The sequence below is a fragment of the Myotis yumanensis genome, unplaced genomic scaffold (assembly GCF_028538775.1).
Source record: "Myotis yumanensis isolate MYYU_CA2020_CCGP unplaced genomic scaffold, mMyoYum1.0.hap1 SCAF_2, whole genome shotgun sequence".
In the NCBI taxonomy this organism is placed as follows: Eukaryota; Metazoa; Chordata; class Mammalia; order Chiroptera; family Vespertilionidae; genus Myotis; species Myotis yumanensis.
In genome coordinates, this window is record NW_027223753.1 from 209,290,425 (window position 1) to 209,305,773 (window position 15,349).

At 51.7% G+C, this 15,349-nt stretch overlaps 1 protein-coding gene across 1 annotated transcript; it reads left to right on the forward strand.

Moving 5' to 3' along the window:
- The first annotated feature begins 9,097 nt into the window (after positions 1 to 9,097).
- Positions 9,098 to 12,463, forward strand: LOC139004246 (cystatin-B-like). The gene is made up of 3 exons (XM_070407108.1): positions 9,098 to 9,306; positions 11,181 to 11,282; positions 12,090 to 12,463. Exons 1-3 carry the CDS (start codon positions 9,226 to 9,228, stop codon positions 12,216 to 12,218), a joined length of 312 nt encoding a protein of 103 aa, XP_070263209.1. The 5' UTR covers positions 9,098 to 9,225; the 3' UTR covers positions 12,219 to 12,463.
- Positions 12,464 to 15,349: the final 2,886 nt, after the last annotated feature.

Genomic DNA, 15,349 nt, shown 5'->3' on the forward strand with positions numbered 1-15,349 from the left:
CCTCAGAAAATGTCCACCTGCTGGCTTAGGCCCACTCCCTGGGGGATCGGTCCAAGCTGGCAGTCAGACATCACTCTGGCAGACCAGCAGCCCTCGGGGGATGTCCTCTTGCCAGCGGGGAGCAGGCCTAAGCTGCAGTTGGACATCCTTAGCGCTGCTAAGGAGGAGGGAGAGGTTCCCCCCACCACCGCTGTACTGGCAGCCATCAGCCTGGCTTGTGGCTGAGCAGAGCTCCCCCTGTGGGAGCATACAAACCACCAGGGGGCAGCACCTGCACTGAGCATCTGCCCCCTGGTGGTCATTGTGTGTCATAGTGACCAGTCATTCACAGTGGTTCTGCTATTAGGGTCAGTTTGCATATTACCCTTTCATTATATAGGATAGAGGCCTGGTGGATGGTGGGGGATAGGGGGTTTGACATGAAGGGTGTCCCGGATTAGGGTGGGGGTCCCACTGGGGTGCCTGGCCAGCCTGAGTGAGGGGCTGATGGGTGTTTGCAGGCTGGTCACGCCCTCTTCTCGGTGGGGGTCCCCACTGGGGTGCCAGCCAGCCTCGGTGAGGGGCTGATGACTGTTTGCAGCTGGACATACCCACTTCAGGATGGGGGTCCTCACCACGGTGCCTGGCCAGCCTTGGTGAGGGGCTGATGGATGTTTGCAGGCTGACCAAGCCCCTCCCCCCCCGTGGGGACCATCACCCTATGGAGGTTTGACTAGCCTGGGTGAGGGGCTGATGGCTGTTTTCACGCTGGCCACACCCCCTTTAGGGTGGGGGCTCTCACTGGGGTGCCTGTCCAGTCTGGTTGAGGGGCTGAGGGCCGTTTTCAGGCTGGCCAAGCCCTGCAATGGAAGCTCCCAGCGTCTCCTTTTTTTCTTTTTTTTTATTCTGGGATTTATTTACCTTCTATAATTGAAACTTTGTAACTTTGAGAGGAGCTCAGAGCTGACCAGGGAGGGCAGGAGGGAAGCCTCCTGCTCGCTCCAGCTCTGTGGCCACGGCCAGCTGAAAGCAGGTATCTGGGGTTTATTGACCTTCTATAATTGAAACTTTGTTGCTTTGAGTGGAGCTCAGAGCTGGCCGCCGCAGAGGGGAAGCTTGGCTTCCTCCATCATTGGGGCAACCAAGCCTCCTGCTTGCTCCAGCTCCGTGGCTGCCGGTCGCCTTCTTGGTTGGGTTAATTTGCATATACTCGCTCTGATTGGATAGTGGGCGTGGCTTAAGGTGTAGCAAAGGTATGATCAATTAGCATATTTGTCTTTTATTAGTGTGGATTATTATTATAGATATGGACTTTAAAGAGGTAGTTAATATACAATAAGGTCACTGTGTGGGACTTTATCCAATCAGACTGCTGTCCTTATAAGATGGGATCAGGACACAGACACGGAGGGGCAATCACGTGAGGACGCAGGGAGAAGACAGCATCTTCATGCTGAAGAAAGAGGCCTCAGGAGAAACCAGCCCTGCCCACACTCTGACATCAGGACACAAAGGGCATCTCTTATCTCCCGTTAAGGCTTCTCCAACAGCAAAGAGCTGATCAGATGGTTCAGCAATGGACGGGCCTGCATTCACTGACTCATTCCAGTGTCCCTAGGTGAACACTCTATACTTTGCCTTTTGCAGAGCACTCTTCTGCAGGTCCTTAGAAGGTAAAAAGTACAGAAGGTAGATATTCTCCTCCACTAATGACTCCAATGCAGTTAGACTCTGCCAAGTTGAGAAAGTACTTTCTGCGATTTCTGTTCATGCCCCCCATCCCAGCAAATTTTGATCCTTTACCTATTTAAGTCTGAACTAAACCACTAGCAATGGTCCTAGTGCCTATGCCAGTGATGCTTCCTGGCCCTGGCCACCCTTAGGGCAGCAGAAGGAGGCAAAATGCTGCTGCCTAGGCCCCACCCTTAGAGCTCCACTTAAGGACAGCAGGGTCTGGACATTAAGACTCTAAAGAGACTAAACCAAGATGGCAGCATAGGTAAACACTGGAAATTGCTGCCTCGCACACCACTTCAAAAATACAACTAAAATACAAAACGGACATCATCCAGAACTACAGGAAGGCTGGCTGAGTGGAAATTCTACAACTAGAAGGAAAGAGAAAAGCACACTGAGACTCAGAGGAGCTGTGGAAGTAAAGTGCAGAGGCGCATGCGGAAAGGGCTGGCAACTGAGAACACGGTGTCTTTTTCAATCGGGAGGGAGTCTCAAGCTCCTGACTGCTCTGTGCTCCAGTTCCTGGTGAGTCTCTGGAGACCCAGACTCCTAGGGGAGAAACTGGACTGTCTGACATCAGTCGGAACTTGAGAGCAGCTTTCTCTCAGAGGTGCTTGCAGCGATTACCAGGACACTGAGATGTGGGACCTCTTAGGGTAGGACTGAGGAGTAGCCATAGTTGTTGGCTCTGCCCTGTTGATTATCTGAGACCCTGCCCCACCCAAGCTGTGCACAGAGGCTTTTGCATATGAAAGGCCTGGCCCTTTGCAATCTGAAAATTACCTAACAAACTGCAGCTGGGTCAGAGACACCCAGAACTTCCAAAAGAAGGCCCAAGGCCCCACAGCAACTTGCATTGCTTCACAGCTGGGCCTCATCTGGGCACCTCCAAACCCCCCAAAAAGAAGAGGAATCTGCAGATCTCTCTGTAGCTCCTGCTGGGTAGCCTCAGGCAGAGGCTAGATTAGCACCTCCTTAGAGATCCAAGAGCCCGTGTACCCAGTGGTCAGAGTAGGACCATCCAGATTACAACTCCTCAGATCCATAAGGGAGGGACACACTCAGGGGGCAGACTCAGTGAGCACCAAAGCCCAACTGAAGCATGTCTTGCCCCAGCAGGGTGTCTCCAGCACAGAAGTTCTCCCACTGCAGACACAGCTGATTCTCACAGACAATTGGCCTAGAGGTCAATTCCTTTCAGTGATACCTACAACAATCAAGGCTTAACTACAACAAGACTGTGCACAAAGTCCACAAAGGGGTGCACCAAGAGTGTCCTCCTCAGGTAATTGGAGAAGCTGAGCAACTGGGCCCTATAGGACACCTAGCACAGAAAGCCACTCTATCAACACAGGGAAGCATAAAAAATGCGGAGACAAAGAAACAGCCCACAAATGACAGAAATGGAGGAAAGCAAACTACTGGATATAGAGTTCAAAACCACACTTATAAGTTTTTCAAGATTTTCTAGAAACTGCCAATAAATTTAGTGAGACCCTCAAGAAATCTAGTGAGACCCTTGAGGTTATGACAAAGGACCAACTAGAAATTAAGCATACACTGACTGAAATAAAGAATATTATACAGAGTTCCAACAGCAGATTAGAGGATCGCAAGAATCAAGTCAAAGATCTGAAATAGGAAGAAGCAAAACACACCCAACCAGAAAAACAAAAAGAAAAAAGAATCCAAAAAGATGAAGATAGTGTAAGGAGCCTCTGGGACAACTTCAAGTGTACCCACATCTGAATTATGGGGTTGCCAGAAGGAGAGAGAGAGCAAGATATTGAAAACCTATTTGAATAATTAATGACAGAAAACTTCCCCTTCCTGGTGAAAGAAATAGACTTACAAGTCCAGGAAGTGCAGAGAACTCCAAACAAAAGAAATCCAAAGAGGACCACACCAAGACACATCATACTTGAAATGCCAAGAGCAAAAGACAGAGAGAATCTTAAAGCAGCAAGAGAAAAACATTCAGTTACCTACAAGGGAGTACCCATATGACTGTCAGCTGATTTCTCAACAGAAACTATGCAGGCCAGAAGGGAGTGGCAAGAAATATTCAAAGTGATGAATACCAAGAACCTACAACCAAGATTACTTTACCCAGCAAAGCTATCATTCAGAATTGAAGGTCAAATAAAGACCTTCACAGATAAGAAAAAGCTAAAGGAGTTCATCACAACCAAACCAGTATTATATGAAATGCTGAAAGGTATCCTTTTAGAAGAGGAAGAAGAAGAAAAAGGTAAAGATACAAATTATGAACAACAAATACACATCTATCAACAAGTGAATCTAAAAATCAAGTGAATAAATAATCTGATGAACAGAATAAACTGGTGAATATAATAGAATCAGGGGCATAGAAAGAGAGTGGACTGACTATTCTCATGGGGGGAAGAGGTGTGGGGGTATGGGAAGAGACTGGACAATAATCGTACACATATGGATGAGGACAGTGGGGCGGGGGGGGGGGGGGGGTAAGGGCAGAGGGTGGGGTGGGAACCGGGTGGAGGGGAGCTATGGGGTGAAAAAAGAGGAACAGCTCTAAGAAACTAAACAATAAAGATTTAATTTAAAAAAAGACTCTAAAGACCCCCAAGTGACCCCATGGGCAAGCGGCAGTGTTGAGAACTGCTGATCGTGGTCAGAAGAGAAAAAGCTCCCTGATGAGCTTCACAACGATCAGATGAGAGTCAGTGCAGCAGCTTGACAACACCACACCAGCTTGCCACTTTAATTTTAAAATGTAGGGTATTGCCCCAGCAGGTTTGGCTCAGTGGATAGAGCGTCAGCCTGCAGACTGAAGAGTCCCCTGTTTGATTCTGGTCAAGAGCACATGCCCGGGTTTGGGCTTGATCGCCTGTAGGGGGTGAGAGCAGGAGGCAGCTGAGCAGTGATTCTATCTCATCATTGATGTTTCTCTCTATTTCCCTCTCCCTTCCTCTCTGACATCAATAAAAATATATTTTATATAAATAAATAAACAAACAAACAAATAAATAAAATATAGGGTATTAGCCCTTTGGACTTTAGAGCTGACTGTATTTTAGGTAAAAGAGTTAATACAAATTGACACACATAAGCACCAGCAGACACCAGCTACCATGGGGACTTCTCTCTTGCTCTAGATCTTAGAACCCAGGTTTGTGTGTGTGGAAGCTACTGACTCGGTGGTTCTGGCCTTCCCAAGGGGTAAGGATACTCACGTGCCTCTGTGGTTTGAAAAGCATGGACGAGCTGGGAGATGGTCCTTCCTAGTCCCTCCTGTGCAGGAAACAGTAAAAAAAACTCCTTCAGTCCCTGAAGAAATGCAGTTTCACAACAACAAGCAACACACTCACCTGCCCACCCGCCATGAGACAGGCTTCACTGGCTGCTTCAGCCCAGTGTGCGTGAGGCCTGCAAGCTACATCCCTGATGCGAAGCGCTTCACTCTACAGCTGGGGCCAGCAGAACCTTGCAACAGGGCAGTCACTGCCCTCATGATCCGGCTGAGCCCTGAGCACAGAGGTTGGCCACCGAAGGAGAGAATAAGAGAGGGCAGGTCAGAGCAGGGAGCTTCCTCACCGCCCGGTCCCCGGTCACCTGCTCGTGCCCCGCCAGGCGCTGCGCCAGCTGGATCTCAGGGGGAGGCAGCACCGGCAGAACCATGGCGATCACCACTGAGAGCCTCAGGTACCAGGGACAGCGCCGCTGCGCTTAGCTGGGTCGCGCGATGTGACATCACATGACCGCACTGGCCTGGCCGGGCCCGCTCTCTGACCACCGGCACCTGGGAGGACCTCTCCCCGGCCGCACGCCATCGCCCCGTAGTGGCCGGACACCGCAATGACAGTTCTAGACAGTTGTAATTAAAAGGTCACTAAACGTGTGCCCGTCTTTTAGGGGGGCGGTAGTTTAACCTGGTTGATGACAGAAGTTCTTTAGCAAAGAAAGCCAGCGAGCACAGATAGAAGGAAATGGAAAGATTGGAGAAAACTCTGTGCAGCCCCCAGTGAATCTTTGATTCAGGGCGAAAGTCATCAGAAAATGGCACAAGGGCTAAAGAAAGGTGGTCCAAGCTATCAGTCCCCGCCCCAAATGGCCGGCCACTGTAGGCGGGGGGCGGGGCTCCCACGCAGCAGCCGCACCTGTGGGCTGTCAAACCTGACCCTCATCCAGCCTTCAGGGCTGCACCCCAGCTGTCAGGACACAGGAAGGCTGAGCAGGGTGCACAAGAAGACAATCACGACCCTAGTCTGGGACAGTTCACAAGACAACCGTCCTGATATCATCACAGAGTTAAAGCATGGATGAAGGAAGGAATGAACGCCTATATAAAGGAGGGGATATACTCCTTTACATATTTGCATATACAAATCTTGATTGGATCCTGGTGCAAAGAAAAAGCTCTATGTCATTTGGGGTCAATTGGGAAAGCTTGCATATGGACTGGATGTTGGATTATAGTGCAGAATAATTGTTTATTTTCTTAGGTGTGACAATGTAGTGCTTATGTTCATGCAGAATGGACTCAGCAGATTTTTTTTCTGTAAAGGGCCACCTGTCAGGAACCCCAAGCCTGTTGATCAAGGCTACGAGGATGGAAAGCTATGATCTATTATGGCAAAGGGACACAAAGCAAATCAGCACAGGAAAAGGTCATACAGAGGGAGTCCAGGAGACACCGGGAGGAGGCTTCCAGGCCACACTTACCTCCCCAGCAAGGAGCTCCGACAACATGTGTAAGAGGTCGACTACCAGGAAGCAAAATGGAGAAGCACCCACTTCCTCTACATTAGTGAGTACAGGATAGTTAACATTTACAGTAAGTAGAGATGGTATGTGGGCATCAGCATAACTGGTGCCAATGTGGTTATGCCTCCAAGGGGTTTGGAAAAGAAATTCACCCTGACTTGTCAAAGGTATCTGATCCTAGATGCATAAGAACAATGGGCAGGGCTGTATACAGTAAAGATTGGCCTTTCACTAAGGAAGCTACAGGCCAGGGGTGGGCAACCTTTTTGTGAGAGCGTGCCAAAACCGGCAAAATCTCTGACTCAAAATTCTTCTGCGTGCCAACCCTAATTTTTTGAGAACATGCTACACCTCCTTGGTATCTCTTAAGGTGAATGTATGTGAAGAACCTTGAGGAAATAATAAAATTCATTTGAGCGACACAAACACAGTATATGATGATGAAAAATATATTTATTTTTTAATGTATACATGTACACTGATAGTCCGATAGAAAACTTTATGACTCCCTTTGATATTATCAGTGGGACTTTTGCTGCTACATCACTGATGATAGAGATTTTATATCAGGTTTATATTTCGTGACCTTCAGAGATATGCATGAGCTACTACTTTCATCCGTCAGGCTACTCCTATTAGGAGACTTAACAAAATTCATCCCTGAGAACAAAGATTCACAAGCATATGTGGATGAAACGAAAACACTGGTCGAATCTAAGAAGGCAGGGAGAGTTAAGGCAGAGGGGTAGAAATTACTCTTCCCCTCTCTCGTCAATCCATGTCTATGGTCTTTAAGATAACTTGTTATGTAAAATCATTTATTTATCTAAGTTGCACCTACACTGAATTTATCTGAAAAATAAAAAAGTCCATATTAAGAAAAAAATTGGTAGTGGAAGAGTATAAGAGAGGGTTTCGCATGCCAGCAAAAGTTACTGTCGTGCCATGTTTGTCACACGTGCCTGGGGTTGCCCACCCCTGCAATAGGCCTAGGATGTGATTACCTGCATGACCTGCCCAGCTAGGTATTTATGATCAAATCACCTTTGTGGTTACTTTCAGGCTCACCAAGCAGCGCCCAGAGCTTGTCAGGTCTGCTATGTAGCCCCTTTTTCACTCATTCAGTCATTTAATTATGACTGAATTGTAGGGGTCTCTCCTTCCCTTCCACACCTGGCCTCACACCCTTCCTTGAATTACACACCAGGCTCTTTCCTGGCAGGTACCAGAAAAGCTGGCCTCTCCCACTTACCTGCTCATGGACCACTCCCATTGGGGTTCTGCACCAATACACTCAGCAGAACCCAACCAGAAAAACAATCTGCTATGGACAGAAAAGACTGTCCCATAGTCTTTCTTGCCTACAGAAGGCAAGGCTGGGCCTGCTCCTGCAGTCAGCACCCAGTGGTGGGAGAGGCCCAGCCTCCCCTGAGGTGCAGCCCTGGATGGGGGAGGAGGTGCAGCTGGAATGCCACTCCCACCCCAACCTGAGACCCTGGGAGGCATCTCATCGCTGGACTTCTTTGTGCCTCCTCTGCTCACACATCTCAGCCCTTCACTCTGTCCCTGGGTCACATGGTGGTGACATCCAGAGTGGCTGGTGCAAGGTGGGTGCTGGACCAGGTCTTACAGATGAGAAGTGCAAAGCAGTCCAATGCACTGGGCAGTGAGGCCAGGCAGGCCTCGTCCTGGACTCCAAGATGCCCTGTCAGTCTCTGTCCCCAGCTACTTCTGGAGCCTAGTGGGCACACACGTCTCTCCCCACTGCTCTTGGGGACTCTCAGGTCCAGCTCCCACACATCTCGGGGCCTCTCCCACCTGGAACCTGCCCTGCAGCGGGTGTGGCAGCGGAGGTCATAGCTTCCAGAGCTCAGGCCTGGGATGTGGGTTTACAGCTTCACAGGGAGGAGGACAAATCACAGGAAGAGGGAAGAGCAGATGTTTGGTAACCAGCTGTCTGCCCTGCCATGCAGCTGAGTCTCAGATTTAAAAAAAGTTCTCTCTGATCTTTGCTCTCTTTCTGGACCAGGCTCCCCACCTAAATGATTTAATATAATCATTTTATTTTTTGTTCCCCCCTTTATTTTAGAGAGAGGAGAGGAGAGGGAGAGCAAGAGAGAAACAACGTGAGAGAGAAACATTGGTCAGTTGTCTCCAGTTTAGGGCCCCAGGGGGATATGGAACCCGAAGTTGAACCCACGACCCTTTGGTGCACAGGAGAAAGCTGCAAAGGACTGACCACCCCGGCCAGGGCCTTCCCTGAATGCCATGAGGGGAGAGGTGAAGTTCTCCCCACCCCATGGCTGGGTCTTGATCGCCCTCCGCTCAACATAATCAACACGCGAAAGTGGCACCTTTTGGAGGCGCGCAGAGCTGGATACGTCCGCCGCATGTCTCCTGGGCCAATAAAACCAACACCAAACAGGGCACACGCACTGCAGCGCACGCCAGTGGTCCCCAGGCGGCGCCCTCCCCGGGGACCAGGTTGTGCAAGACGCCATCCCTCACCCAGCTCCCCACGCCCTACACCACTTGTTGCCCCCAGCCCCACCCTAACCGGCGTGGTCGCCCCGCCCCTCCCATCCGGCCGCCCTCCCCTCCCCGCCCCGCTTGATTCCGCCCGCGTCACCTGAGCCCGAGACTTACCACAGAGGGAGGGCCAGGCTCGCAGTTAAAACCCTCGCTCTGCCTTCGCTGCTAATCTCACTCGCAGGCCATTGCTCTGTGCCCGCTGCTCTTCCCTTCTGTGCCCGCTGATCCACCATGAGCGCTCCCTTTCACCGGCTTGGTGCGCCCTCCGAAGTCGAGCCCGCCACAGCCGAGATCCAGGCCATCGCCGACAAGGTAGGCGGCCGGGTCCTCCCGAGCCCGGGTCGGGTCCCGCCCTGTCCGCAGAGGGGCAGGGTCCGCCGGGACTCGGAGGGTATGGAAGCTGGGACAGGGACCCTGGGCCTCGGCTTCTAGAGGGAAGGGCCTGGTGTCCTTGTCCTGGGTCGGTTCGGGTCAGTGAAGCTGGGGAAGGGTCTGCAGGGGTCCTAACTTCTGCCCTGCCTTATTCCAGTGCTCCTTGTGCAAGTAAAACAAAAACAGACACCAGGCTGGGATGCAGAAGCAGAGCCTGGTTCAGACCCTGGGCAGCGCTTGACTCCTGTGCCTCAGTTTCCTCGTCCATAAAGTGGGCATCACTGAGGTGCCTTCATCGAAGGTTCTGGGGAAGGTGGGATGGTGGGGCCACCGGAAGGCTCAGGTTCTGAGAAGACACAAAGTCAAATAAACCTGCCGCTTCCCTAACCCCATGGTCGGCAAACTGCGGCTCAAGAACCACATTGGGCTCGAGAGCCACAGTAGGCTCTATGGCCCTTTGAGTGTGGCCCTTCCTAAGCCTTAGGAGTACCCTAATTAAGTTAATAACACTATACCTACCTATATAGTTTAAGTTTAAAAAATTTAGCTCTCAAACGAAATTTCAATCGTTGTACTGTTGATATTTGGCTCTGTTGACTAATGAGATGGTCTAAACTTTAGACCATCTGACCACAGTAAAGGATGGTGAGGCAGTCCCATGAGACTTTGAAAACGAGGAATGTGTAGGGACTGCGTGGTGAACCAGTTGGGTGAGGTTCCTCTCCCACTCGGCTCCGGAGCCCAGCCTCTCCTGAGGTTCCCGGGTCCCAGGCCTAAGGAATTCCTCACTTGCTGAGTGAACTGTGAATGTGCATCAGCTCCGGAGAGAGGAGTTGCTGTCTCGGGGCTCCTTGATGTAAAGCTGGTCACTTGAAAGTGACAAGTAAGAGGGCGGTCACCATTGCGGCTGGGAGGCAGTTTTGAGGGCGGGACTTTGCCTGTGGCTCCTAGAGGACAGGGCTCCTTGGGTACTGACTCATCCCCAAGTTCTCTGGGCTTCAGGTGTGGAGAACAGAGGTTAGAAGGATGTCAAAGTCCCAAATTCTGGCTCAGCCTCCTCAAGTAGTGCCCACCAGTCCCCACCTTGGCCTTCCCTGGCCCTCTGCAGGCTCCTGGCCCCTTGAGGGTGGTAACTGGCAACTTCCTCCCCATCCCCAGGCCTGTCCTGCTCCCCTGGCTCTAGTCCAGCCCGTCTTTCCCCCGGTCCACAGTACTATCAGTGAACTGTCACACGGGCAGTGCCTGGAGGCTGCCACATGCCCAGTCCATCACCTGCATTTGGGTCTTCTCACCATTCCTGCTTTCCTGCCTTCACTCCTGAAACAGGCCAAGAGGGAGGCCATTCCTTCCCAGACGCCCGTGTGCGTTTGTGTGTGTCACTCATCCCCATAGGCTTGTCCACCGTCTGCAGGGTCAGATCCCTGCGGACCAAACATGGCATCTTGTACGACGGGTAAGCACTGAGACACAGGTAGGCCTGCAGTGAGAACCCTGCCGGCCGCATGGAGAGGGCAGAGGAGCAGCAGGAGGGGCCTGCCCTCTCCCTTCCTGACCCTCCCTCCTGTCCTTAGCTGCTGACTCCATTCTCCCTCCATTTTTATCCCTGGTTAGGGGCCCTCCCTGAAGGTGCTGGCAGGCCATATGCCTCGTGCCGGCCACGAGTTTGACAGGCTTGGTCCTGCATTGTGAGGAATAATCTGTAAAGGGTGGGCCTTAGAGGTCAGTTTGTAACATTTGACATGAGGTCGCAGCTCCATGGTCAAATACTCTTGCAGGAAGGAAGACACTGAGTTCCCCTCTCTCCTGCCCCCTAGGTGAAGTCCCAGCTGGAGGAGAAGGAAAACAAGAAGTACCCCACTTTCAAGGCCACAGAGTACAGGAGCCAGCTGGTTCAGGGGACAAACTACTTCATCAAGGTGGAGTGTCCGCTACAGGGTTGTTCATGCAGACGTGGGGAGATGGGGTACTTATAGGGGCCAGGACAGAGGTGCTAACAGGGTTCCTGTAGCCCTGGCTGGTGTGGCTGAATAGATAGAGCATCAGCCTGCACACCAAAGGGCCTCGGGTTTGATTCCCGGTCAAGGGCGGGTACCTGGGTTGCAGGTTGGATTCCTGGCCTCAGTTGGGGCGCATGCAGGAGGCAATCAGTTGAAGTATCTCTCCCTCCCTCTTTCTCTCTAAAAAATCAATAAAAATGTTTTTAAGATAATAAAATAAAATGAGTGTGCATGCCTCCTGCAGGCTTCCATAGAGGAGAGGATTGAGCCTTTCCAGCAACTAAGGGCTCTGAGGAGCGCATGTAGCGAGCCAGGGGTGCTGGTTGGGGTGATGGGCCTCTACTATGCCCGTAAGAGGAAGTTGGGAATGTCACTACCCTAGTGGCTGTTGCCCTGAAGCCGTGGTTCTCAACCTTCTGGCCCTTTAAATATAGTTCCTCATGTTGTGAGCCAATTATAAAATTATTTTCGTTGCTACTTCATAACTGTAATGTTGCTACTGTTATGAATCGTAATGTAAATATCTGATATGCTGAATGGTCTTAGGCGACCCCTGTGAAAGGGTCGTTTGACTGCCAAAATGGTGGCCACCCACAGATTGAGAAATGCTGCCCCGAAGGGACTCGGCCTCCAGGCTCTCAGGGCCTTTTTCACACAGTCCGCCAGGCACAGGGACGTGGGGTCAGTGGCAGCACCTGTCCCCCTCACTGGACTCTCTCTCTGCAGGTTCAAGTTGCAGATGATGACTTTGTGCACCTTCGAGTGTTTGAAAGTTTCCCTTATGAAAACAAGCCCTTGTCCTTGGACAATTATCAGACCAACAAGACCAAGCAGGACGAGCTGGACTATTTCTAGTTCGGGATTTTGAACTGAACCTTCGCCATGTGGTTCTCTGTCACGTGTTCGCGTACTGGAGTCAGAAATGAACGATGTATCTAATCCGTGCCACTTTCGCTGGAGGGGCTGCTCTGCACCAATCTGGTGTCTCTGCTTCTGAGGTGAACAGCGTGATTTTCCTCCAAATCAATAATCTTAACTGAATTGCTTTCCAAGAGGGCTTAGATGATTCCTAAATAAATACATTTTTAAGTTTTTGCACATTTCCTCCTTTGCTGTGGGTTTTTTCTTCATCTGAAACCATAACCACCAATAGACGTGTTTACAAAGGTCTTTCACGGCCACGCGCCGGGCCTGAGACCCTCCCCCTGAGGAGGAGAGCCCAGCGGGGTTTCCCCCAGGTTCCAGCCAGTGGGTGGTCGACCTGGACCCTAGGAGTCGCTCCAACAATAGCTCTGCACTCCGCTGCCTGGACTCTGGTCCTGTCTCCAGGCCTCGGTTGCCCCCTTAAGTAAAAGGATTCGAGTAAACCGGGTTCTAGACCATGAGTTCTAGGTGTGCTGAGTCACACTATTTCGGTACCAGCAATGACACAGCAGAGACCAACGTGTTTCGCAAACCTGCTGCCCGGCTACTCAGAACCCGCAGCCTGGGAGGCCGTGCTGCTCATCCCCTGGGATGCGGGCACCTGCTCAAAGCCTGAGCCTCTGGAAGTGCGTTTCAACAGGGTCCTGCCCGTCAGTGCGGTCAGTGCCTGGTTGGTTTGCCCCGTGTTTGTGTGAAACAGATTGAAAAGAGGGCCCCTGACATCATAGGAGTAATGACTACTTGTTGAAATTTCTATTTGTGTGGCTCAGGGTCAAGGTAGAATATGTGTTCCTGAGGGTTAATGTCGGTCTCACATTCCTGAACCCCACTCGGCTCCCCTGGCCCGTGTGGCATTTTGTCTGTGTCGTGAGGTCATGAGAAGCGTGGAAGGGCCGGGCGGTGAGCATGCGGATCCTGGAGAGCAGCAGTGAGAAATCTCTGCACAGTGAGCTGTGTGTGTCCCCGTCCCTCCATGAACTGTAAGAATAAAACATTCATAACACCCGCTTAGAGTCAAGCATCTCTACACTGAACAGAAGATGGAACACAGTTCCCACCTGGGGACTTTCATGGACCGGCAGGGGAGACAGTATTGAGGGGGCTAAGCAGAGCTGACAGCCATGCCCTGCTCCGCCTGGTTAGTAATGGGTAATTGCTTAACGGGTGTGGGTTGTGCCCAGGGAGATGAGGCATCCGTGACAGGAAAGGGGAGACAGTTACACAAGGCTGGGAGGTACAAATGCCCTGGGCTGTGCAATTGAAGTGACTCAGGTGTACTTCCTTCCTGTGAATTTCACCTCACTAAAAACATAGCACAAGACAGTCAACCAGAGCCAGTCTGGGGGACCCCTTGGCAGAGGATTGGGGAACCAATGCTGGGCTTGCGCTCTTCCATCTGCCCAGCAGTCCCAGCCTCTTCTCTGCCCACCCTGGACTCTGGGTGCTGACCCGTGGATTCACCCTCGCCATTCGTTCCCCAGCACTTGCTGCAGGGCCCACCTCGGGGTCTCCTGGCACGGATCTCTCTTCTACAGGATGCTTTTTGGGTCCTGGTACTTGGCCTGCCAGTGAGCCCTTCAGGCTAAGCTGCTAATGGCGCCCATTCCCTCTGTGTCCCCGTGGGGTTGCTGACCACCCCACCCCTTTTACTAAGCACTCAAGTCACTGGTCAGTGCCATCTATTTCCCCAGCACCAAGAAGACAGCGACAAAGGGACCCACTGCGCCCGTGAGAGTCACAGGCCCTAATTCTCCAGCTGTCCAGGCAGGGACAGCTAAGCAGCACAGGGCAGTCAGCGTGGGTTTGAGAGGCAGAGTCAGGTCCTTCAGACACAAAGCAGATCCCGCGGCCTCCCGCCCTCTCCTTGCCTTTCTCACAAAGCCTGTTATTTGGGGATGACGACCTGAGGATTTATCTACAAAATTTGGGAGGGTGTATAGTACCTGCTGGGCTAGTAGGACCAGAGCTGTCACCACCCATGTGTGAAGGAATTGGAACCCAGAAGGGGCAGTGACACCTGATTGATGACAAGAGCTTGTCCTCACAATCTAGCAGGGATGGGCCAGGAAATGGAGCCCCACCCTCCTGATCCCAGGGAGGGTCTTGCAGGAACCCTGAGTGGGTAGGGCACCAGAGTGGGTTGGCGGGGAGGGGACTTGGGCCACGATAAGCAGGGCAGGGCAGGGCAGGGCAGGGCAGGCCCTGCCCTTTCTTTAAGTGGGAGATATATGCCCGGGCAGCATGGTTCAATGGCTGAGCATCGACCTATGAACCAGAAGGTCAGTTTGATTTTTGGTCAGGGCACATGCCCAGGTGGCAGGTTGTATCCCCAGTGGGGGATGGGGGCATGTAGGAGGTAGACAATGGATGATTCTCATCATTGATGTTTCTTTCTCTCTCTCCCTCTCTGAAATCAATAAAAAAATATATATGTATGTGTGTGTGTGTATATATATATATATATATATATATATATATATATACACAATATAGGTATATAATGTATACTAGAGGCCCAATGCATGAAAATTCATGTAACAGCAGGCTTTCCTTCCCCTGGCTGCCGGTTCCATCTTCCCTCTAGAACCCAGGACCTGGGCTTCCCTCCAGCCGCCGGCCAGCACCAGGGATCTGGGCTTCCCTGGCAGCGCCGGCTTTGTCAGGACATCTGGTCTAATTAGCATATTATGCTTTTATTATTATAGACTAGAGGACCGGTGCACAAAAATTTGTGCACTTGGTGGGGTCTCTCAGCCCGGCCTATGCCCTCTTGCAGTCTGGGACCCCTCGGAGGATGTCCACCTGCTGGCTTAGGCCTGCTCCCTTGGGGATCGGGCCTAAGCTGGCAGTCAGACATCCCTCTGGCAGACCGGTAGCCCTCGGGGGAATGTCCACTTGCCAGCGGGGAGCAGGCCTAAGCTTCAGTTGGACATCCTTAGTGCTGGTGAGGAGGCGGGAGAGGCTCCCACCACCACCGCTGTACTGGCAGCCGTCAGCCTGGCTTGTGGCTGAGCAGAGCTCCCCCTGTGGGAGTGCACTGACCACCAAGTGGCAGCTCCTGC

Bases quoted from the DNA above. Each gene is read 5' to 3' on its own strand.
- LOC139004246 (XM_070407108.1), top strand. From the start codon at position 9,226: ATGAGCGCTCCCTTTCACCGGCTTGGTGCGCCCTCCGAAGTCGAGCCC. The intron at 9,307-11,180 runs GTAGGCGGCCGG...CCTGCCCCCTAG, and splicing joins TCCAGGCCATCGCCGACAAG to GTGAAGTCCCAGCTGGAGGA. The intron at 11,283-12,089 runs GTGGAGTGTCCG...CTCTCTCTGCAG, and splicing joins GGACAAACTACTTCATCAAG to GTTCAAGTTGCAGATGATGA.